The 9,310-nt window shown below is 38.1% G+C and overlaps 1 protein-coding gene across 1 annotated transcript in view; it reads left to right on the forward strand.

Annotated features, from left to right (window-relative positions):
* Positions 1-751: 751 nt before the first annotated feature.
* The window catches only part of LOC110022192 (sodium/hydrogen exchanger 7-like), an 11,767-nt gene continuing 3,208 nt past the window's right edge, over positions 752-9,310 (forward strand). The window contains exons 1-2 of the mRNA XM_020721014.1: positions 752-1,037; positions 2,333-2,597. Coding sequence (XP_020576673.1) covers positions 2,384-2,597 — 214 coding nt within the window. The 5' untranslated portion in view covers positions 752-1,037; positions 2,333-2,383. The remainder of the gene's footprint in view (positions 1,038-2,332; positions 2,598-9,310) is intronic.

Consider the following 9,310-nt stretch of genomic DNA (forward strand, 5'->3'; position numbering starts at 1 on the left):
CCTGGTGGTTGAAGCATACACAGTGACAACGATAGCGGAGGGAGGCTGGACTAGTTGGTTTTGCTGAGGGACTGGTCCAGTAGGGAGGTTGGACCGGTCGACTGCTATTGAGCTGGATATACGACCACTTTCCCCCCGCATCTTACCTATCTTATTATAAATATGTTGTTTATTGTTTTAGGGTTCAGTTTTAATCTTTGCATTATTGAAAATGTGCATGTTGCATTAATAATAAAAAGAAAGATATAAGTAAGGGTCAATGACCAAATCAAAAAACAAACTATCTCCGCGAACAAAAACAAAAAATGGGTGATTTTCATCTAAGCTAACAAAATAGAACTTTCTTGTGAGGCTGAGCTGCCTTGTTGTATGATCTAGTGGTATGAGAGGAGCACGTGCTTGAGGTTAGTCAATAAAGCCAACTTTGATCCTAGGAGGAATTGTTGTTGCCAAGTCCTTTCCTTCATAGAATGACGAAAGAAATCCATAACATTAAGATTGTCTCCTTCCACAATAATACCATTGCATTCAGTTATCCACGCTGAAAAATAAATTGGATATGGAGAACTGCTGCCAATAAATATTTGCCTGTTTTGTTACCAACAATAATCCCAACACTGCCAAAGTCCTGAGGGAAGATGGGCTCCAGCAACATTAAACTTTATCCATCTCACGGGACCAGGGGGTACGAGTATCCGAGGGCAGGTAGTGCTCTCCAGCTGTATCCTGCTTTTAGGTGGTGAGTACCTCAACCTGATTCTCTCACGCAACCCTCCCTCTCTCCCTGTTTTCTGCTTCCAGCTGCCGGTCTCTTCCCTGTTTCCCTATTTCTTGCTCTCGTTGCCGGTCTCTCTTCGCCATCCCTGTTTCATGGTTGCTGTGACGCTGCCGCCGCAAACGCCACCTGCATCTTTCTGTCTTACTGCCGCCTATCCCCTGCTTCCTACCTAGCCACATGCTCCTTGCCACCCCTCTTTTGGGCTGCAAGTCTTTTCCTGCACCACCCTCGGACAGCAAGCCCCTCCTCTCCCAGCAGAGTATTGATAGTTTGTTTGCGTTTTCTGTTTTTGTTCGAGTCTTGATTGTATTTAGCTGTTTGGAGTAATAACATTTGTTTTTCTAGCGAATTGATGGCTAACTCCGGTACAAAGTAAAGGAGTTTTTGTTAGGTTTAAGTAAATTAATATATAAATCTTTATATATTATAGTTACACATGTAACTTCTGTACTTCTAAGCCCCCAAAAACTGCTTAAATACCTCAATTACCTCTTTAGATTCTTCCAAATCTTCTACAGCAATTACAAATTCAACTAGCTGAAACTCACCGGTAAGATGAGAGTATTTAGGGTTTAAAATGATTATAGATAAATTAATAGATATGTAGTTATATAATTTAACTAATCTAAAAATATTAGCTCTTCTCCCCTTTTTTCTTTTTTTTTTCTTTTCTCTCCGCTTGCCTAGATCGCTAACCAGGTTGGGTCACGGGAGAGAGTTGGCTTAAACAGATACATATTTATATACGTTGACATATTGAAGAGTATATTTATTTTACCAAAATGTAAATAATATAAGCTAATCTCAGCCCTTCATTTTCTTCGAACTGATGCACAGCTATTAAAGTGGAAAATTTTAAACTGTTAGTGGTCATTAAAGGAGGTTAGTTCAGTAGTTAACTGATTAAGTTAAATTTAATTAATTTAATAAATTAACTTTATAAATCAAATTATATTAATAATTCATGTATGATATTATATATCAATTTGATCCGTGTAAAATGTAAAATTTTATATGGTAGTTTCGCTAAATTTTAATGAATACAAAAAATAGGGTATATTTAAAAAAAAAATTTAATTTCGGATGATCAGTTTGTTTTAGTTCAGTTCTTAAGAATTTAAGATGATTCACTTTAGATACTAGAGTTATCTTTTGGAGTAACATTTAATATTGTAGTTTTTACCACAACCTTTATGAGCATACTAGCTTTAAAAAAAAGATTATTTTTTAGAGCGGTGGTTTGAGTTTCATGAACCAGTTTATGTTGAGAAGAGCTATTATTTGAGCTGCATGCTATTTGTTAGAGCGGTGGTTTGAGTTTCATGAACCAGAGAAGAGCTATTATTTGAGCTGCATGCTATTTGTTATTATTTTCCTTGAAACAAAAAACTTTGTTTTTTTTTTCTTTTAATCTTTTTTACCAAATGCTAATTTAATGCAACTTAATTACCTATTGGTTGAGTGATCTCGTTTGTAACTTTTTTTTTCTTTCCCTGAGAAAGTGGTGCTGTCTGTATGAGTTATCTTGGTTTAGTTAAAGAATATTTTTTGCAGGAAAGTTCATTAAGCATATCAAAAATCCTTCTTCCTCAAGTGTTTGAAAATATGTCAATGCATGAACTAAGAGCCCTTCTTGCTGAAAGATCATCAATGAACATATACATAAGAGGAGAATCCATGGATATAAAATCAAATGTTATTGGTCTTTTATTGGAAGGGTTTGTAAGGAATGAAGATGCCCAGCAAGAGCTCATCACATCTCCTGCAGCATTGTTGCCTTCACATTCTAATTTGTCTGTAATTAGTTCAGAATCCTCTGGTCAGTATTTTACAGTCATTAAAAACTAAGATAGCAAACTTTTTTTCTTCATCACTACATCATAGTCATTCATGTGATTACAAATAACACCTCTAAATGTGAAACTTAACTTCAAACTATGTGGCAATGGAAACGCCATATATCCTTTTATAAAATTTTAAGTCATTCTATAATCTTTGGGGTTAATCTTTCTGTCATTCTTTGAGTTAAATTGTGTGTGCAGACAATCAGGTTGATATATTCCATTGTTAAATTTTTACTTTTTCAAGTACCCGTTGAAACTATGGAGCTATAAAAACACCAGATAAATTTGGGTCAAGTACAGATAAATAAGTAATAAGCAATGTGACGCACTCAAAATTGTTTGCTTAATTACTAGATATGTTTGAGAAGTATTGGAGAATCGTTCAGTTTCTTTCATTTTAACATGTATATGATTTATAGTCTTTGGTGATCTTCTAATAGAAAATGTAGAAATAACTACAAATAGTTTCATCAGTTCCACAAATCCATGAATTGGCTGTGTTAAGGAGGGACGAGGGTGGCAGTCAAGGTGGAAGTCTTGTAGATGGCTGGCAGTCTGGTTTGAAACCAACTGAGGCAAATGACCTGGTGTTGGTTGGTGGTCTGGCTAGATGCTAATTGGGGCAAATAGGCTACCTGGTGGACTACTAGGGCGAAAGACTTGTGGGCTATTTTATAATATCTGTAAAAATTTGGCATATTCATCTATACATGTTGGTATTTTTGTGTGTGACGTGGAGCCCTACTAAACTGGGGCTGACCTAGTTGGGAAGGTTGAACTGGTCCAGGGAGGGAGGCGATGGGGCCGGGCGGCCCAATTATTTGGTTTAGGGTTGTCGCACATGGGCTCCTAGCTATCAATTATAATAAGTATGGTCTTTCTTTTGTTTAGGGTTAGTTTTTGCTGAGTTTTTTTGTCATGATAGTTGTCGGCGTCCCCTCTTTTGCTTTGTTAGGGCTGTATTTGAGGACAGGTGGTGCTCTGATTATATTCTGCTCTGAGGTGGTGATATGCTCGATCTTCACTCCCCTTTCCCTCCCCAGCGTGCTACTGCTGCTCCTGCACCCTGTCTGGCCGCTATTGTTGCCCCTCCATCCCTGACTGCTTGTTGTGTTAGGGCTATTGCCAGTTCCCCAACCTTTCGTCAACTTCCTCTCAAACCTTCCAGCTTTCACCACCAAACCCAAAAATTTGGCAGCCTCCCGATGCCAAACCCTATCAGAGGGCATCGAGAGAATGTCAGCCTTTCCAACCATCTTAAAAACTCGATGGTCAACTTTGTAAAACGCTGTTGTCTAGGAGCAAAAATACATATTTAACCCGCATTCTTAAAAAATGCAACGGGCTTTCAATGTGCCTGCAAAAGGGTCAAATCGAGAACAAACTTTTCCCTAAGTGGTATTTTACTATCCTCGAATGGTACTTAGTTCTCAAGGATGGGTACTCACATCTCTCAGGATGAGTATTTGAAAATCCTTGATTTTTTTAACATTTTCCAAACGAGTCCGCTGTCTACTTAATTCTCAAGGACAGACACTCATTGATACTAAAGTTAACTCAAACCACAAAGAAATGTAAATATTATTTCTGAAATTGTAAATAGGTTACAACAACAACTTTTCAAAATGGGAAAAAAACAAACAACAAACACAACTAAACTCTTGAGGCAAGGACTAAGTGGCGGGTTGTGGTTGGACCATAGGTAGTTGGGGTGGTTGGAGTGCTACCTTTAACACTGGAGGGTTGGAGGGGTTGAGACAGTAATACAAGAAGGCTGGTGTGGTTACAGCTGGCAGCCGGGTGGCAAACGAGATTGTGGTTGGCTGGGAACGTGGGTTGTTGCTGCAGTGATGGGCGGAAGGGGATCTCGGGAGTCGGATAGGGGGGACAGACTGGTTTAGCGGCATTGGGAAGATTGGGTGGATCGCGGGAAGGAAGCGGGGAGTAGGAACAGACAAGTAGTGGGAATTACAGCTGAGTGGAAACAGTCTAGGATGACTTACAGTGGTGGGAAATACTGGGAGGGGGTTTTATAGTGAGAAATGCTGGCTGGCAGCAGGAATCAGGGCACAGGGATTTTGGAAAGGGTATTCCCACAAGATTGAGTTATAGTCGGAGCACCCTCGAACCTTTTGAGAAGATCACCACCTCAAACGTGTTATAGCCAGAGCATCTTCTCATCATTGGATGGAGCCCTAGAAGGGAAGATTCAATGTCGATAGTTATCTTTGTCTGAAATCATTAATCAAACTCACAAAGCATGCCTTAATTCAGCAAACACACAAGTAGAGATAGAATTGGGGAGAAATAAAAATAGGAGGGGGGAATAATTACTGCCCAATGAAAAGATGGAGAAAGGCCCAGTCCAATCTCTTTCTGGACCGAATCTCTTAGCCGGTTGGGCCTTGTTCAACTTTAAATCCCCTCGTTAGTCTCCTAATGTTGGGGGGCTTCAACTTTATTTATCGAAGCTTCTGGTTTTTCCTCTGCATTCTTAGCGGCACCTGAATCCCACTAGCGACCACACTGTCTTTCAAGATACCTGAGAATTTTTCGCAGCTTACGAGTCAAACCACATCAGTGCAATTTTGTAGGAGTTTGCTACTGAACTAAATTGAGGGTCCGTTTGGGGCAGCTAATTTGGTGTGATGGCGTTTTGTAAACACACTTGGCCTTTTTGGGTAAACTGTGTTTTGGCAGCTTATGTGTTTTCAAAATGTTGAAAACAACGTTTTCACACTGCGCTTATCTAGGTGCGGTGACAACTTTCTGGTTACGGTTTAGTTTTTCGAAAAAACTAAAAATTTGTAATAGCTACTGCACCTAACTCATCGGCAAATTATTTTTAATCAGCTTATCAGCAGATTATTCAATAAGTTGCAGCTGTCCCAAACAGACCCTGAGTGCAAGCCTTGCCTCTACTGCTGAATGTTTCTAAAGTACTCCCAGGTTCAATAATAAATTGAATCTGAAGTAAGTGTAACCTTACAACTGGTGGTGGCATTGGCAATAGGGTATCGACCTTTAAATCCTGAAATGACCTCTATTGTGTCTATCCCAAGTCTGGAGCTAGTATCTAAATTACATCATGTGATCTCGGACTCCACCAAAGGAAATAGGATGACATACTTATCATCTTTAGTGAAGGAATATGTGTTTTTGAATCCGTCGTGGTGTATTCTCCGATCAAATTGTCACGCTCTCCCCAGCAAATGGTGACAGACATCCATGGGGACTTCATCGCACCACACCTGATCCTATAGCTTGCTCCTAATCAAAACTCCACTAAGCAGCTGCAATCAATGCAGAGTTTATTTTCTTTCTTTAGCCACTTCAGAAAATAGGGTCGGGAGTGCCTCTTTCGGGAGTGCCTCTGAGTCATGAGACCCAACTTTTCTACTGTCGGGAGTGCCTCTGAGTCATGAAACCCAACTTTTCTACTATCAACATAGATGTCACATTCTACTGCTCCCCCCATTGATGATAAAATTGCACCTGTTTGTTCACTGTGTAGTGGGTATAGAAGATATTATGGTAAAGCCACTACGAATCCCCCATATCCTCAGTAAGATCCGTCGAACTATAAGTGCTTCTCTTTCATCTGGTGGCAGATGGCACACCACACTCTATTCCTCGGCTTTCTCCTCATTGCTAACCTCCTCTACAGTGCCATACTCAGTAAAAGAAATGACTTGCCTTGTCGGGCAATTGGAGATAATGTGCATAAATCCGTGGCATTTGAAATATTTTTTGATGGGCATTGTAGCAGGCGTGCTACTAGATTTTTTCTCATTGGGGGTGACTCGATCCTTATCCAAAGTAGTTTTCTCCGCTCCCTGAGGTGTGCTCCTATTGGTGTCTCCGATTTTGAGAGGTTGCCTGGCTGGTGGTAGTTGTCTGCTCGACTTTTTTGGTCCCTTTACTTTTAATGCTAAGGTCCAAACGTTTCCAATTAATGAATAAGACTGCAGTTGCACCACGTTGCTAATAGTGTACTTCAAGCCTCTCAGATAACTGGCTATGGTATGCTCCCCTGGCTCGAACAAATCACATCTCATCTGCAATTGATCAAACTGCCTTGTGAACTGATCTACTGACAGGTTCCTTTGTTGCAGGTAGTGTAGCCTTAAAAACATGTTCTAGCGGTCATGGGGTAGGAGGTATTTCCTTTGCATCACTTTCTTTATCTTCTCCCATCCGATAATTTTATCATTGTTTTCTGTATTTTTCTGTCTCTGCAAGTTCTCTCACCACATAAAGTCACTTTTCTTCAACTCGATAGTAGCTAATTTGATTCTCTTATCCTTTGGCACATCCATATACCTTAAGATTTGTTCAACAAATTGCAACCAATCAATAAAGTTTACTAGATCCATACACTCATCACATTCTAGCAGATCCACTTTGATGTCGAAGTCTTTGCTCACCAAATTATATCTTATTTCTGAAATTTATGGAACGGATTTAGATACCCCTCCTTATGCCTCTAAAACTGGATTCTGAAATGTCATGGTCTTTCTTCATCGATCAAATTCTCCTTATGGAAGGGATTCAGATCTTCCTCTCTAAAACTGGATTCTGAAATGTCACGGTCTTTCTTCATCGATCAAATTCTCCTTATGGAAGGGATTCAGATCTTCCTCTCTTTCTCCGCATCGACTCTCCAGATCTCGGTTAAGGGTAACCTCTCATTGGGTCATCTCATCAATCTTCACAAGCCTCTGCTGAATGCGACGAAGCTCTCGTCGTTTCTCTTCTTGGGTAAGCTCGGACATATATCTTCTTGGTGACATGGTTAGGGTCTGGGATTTGTAAAAGTGTAAATGGTAATTGGTGGTAGGAAACAAATTTTTCGGTTTATAGTGGGTGCTAGGAAACCCTACAATACAATAGAATTAGGGTTAGACTAGCTCTGATATCAAATGATACCAGAATTAACTCAAACCATGAAGAAGTTTGAATATTATTATTAAAATTGAAAATGGGTTATTATGATAAATCTTCAAAACGGGAAATAAACGACAACAAACCCAACTATACACTCTGGAGGCGAGGTCTAAGTGGTGGGTTGTGGCTAGACAGTAGGTATGTGGGGTGGTTAGAGTGCTACTGTCAACACTGGATGGTTGGAGGGGCTGTAGTAGTAATAGTGGAAGGTTGGTGGGGTCGCAGCTAGCAGCAGAGTGGTAAACGAGATTGTGGTTTCCTGGGAACGTGGGTTGCAACTGCAGGGATGGGCGAAACAGGATCACTCTCTATGCCTCCTCAGCCCCGCATCACTCGTGCTTTCTCAAATGAACATTTTGAAAATTTGCTCTATCACCCCATTTCATCATAGCTCTTTGAGCTTCAACGATGTTGATGGTGATGATCTAAGACAACGATGTTCTACCGTGACAATGACAGGGCAAAACAAAATAAAGTACAAATCTTTCTTTTTCTAATTTTTTGTTTTATTTATAGAACACTCGATAATACTTAAAAAGAAAGTAAAATGGGAAGCAGAGGTAAGGGGATGCAGCTTGGTCTTCAATAGAAAGGTCGTGGTGTAGGACAGAAGGACAATACAGAAGAGAAGCTCGGATGCTTGCTAGGGCAAAGGAGTTTTCACGACCCGCCCAAGGCTTGGAATTAATCATGCGAGTACAAAAGGTCGAACTGTGGGAATTAAATTTTCTATACTATAACTGACTATTAACAAATGAAAGAGCTACTAAAGAAATTAAATTAAAGCAGGATAACTAAATTTAACACATTATAGGTTCTTAGCGTCTTCTATAAATAGTCTCTTATATTGCTCATATTTTAATAAACTAATTACACCTGAAAAGTTAATTTAAAATGATTGTTAGCTAGCCAAAGTCAGTGAATACTTATACTTCTAAATTACAGAAATACAATGAAAGAGAAAATAACATGCTTGTCAGTTAAACTTTTAATAAAACAATATAAAATATTTGATATTATATGAATATAATCATTTACGATTTTTCATATTATTCAATGAGTTTACTATATCAATAACATATCTATATCATTTTATATATGCACAATCATCATAGGAGTACCATTTAAAAGTTATACCAATTAATGTGCTTTAGTATCAATATTCTTTTTCAGTTACCTGCACGAGTACCTTAGTGGGTGACTTCATTATAGTTAAACATGCACATATAAGCATATATATAATCAATAGTATTCATATGTTTAATTTATGACATACAATATTATATTTGCATCCTTAAATAATGTGTTATAATTTTTTTTCAAAAAGGTGACCTAATATTCATATATGGCCAATTAAAAGAAGAACATATAAATGAACTGAAACTTGAATTTATAGATATCAATTATTAGTAATGCAATTGATTGGCAAGAAACCAAAATATTACTATAAATTTAGGTGTAAAACGATCATAGACAATTTGTTTGCTCTTAACTTATATTACTTCTTTTAAATTATCACCTATAAAGTATAAAGTATTCAATTATTACTTTACTGAATAATTACTTTACTTAACTATGTTTTAATTTAATTATCAATTATTATTGTAATGCACTATTTTAAGATTTCAATACTTAAACTTTAAGCTTAATTATTGTAATCAATATAACTATAAATATTGTTAATTTATACAAAATATTTTAGAAATAAAATCCTAACATTTCTTTAATGTTGACACTCTTT

Source organism: Phalaenopsis equestris, unplaced genomic scaffold (assembly GCF_001263595.1).
Source record: "Phalaenopsis equestris unplaced genomic scaffold, ASM126359v1 Scaffold000174, whole genome shotgun sequence".
In the NCBI taxonomy this organism is placed as follows: domain Eukaryota; kingdom Viridiplantae; phylum Streptophyta; class Magnoliopsida; order Asparagales; family Orchidaceae; genus Phalaenopsis; species Phalaenopsis equestris.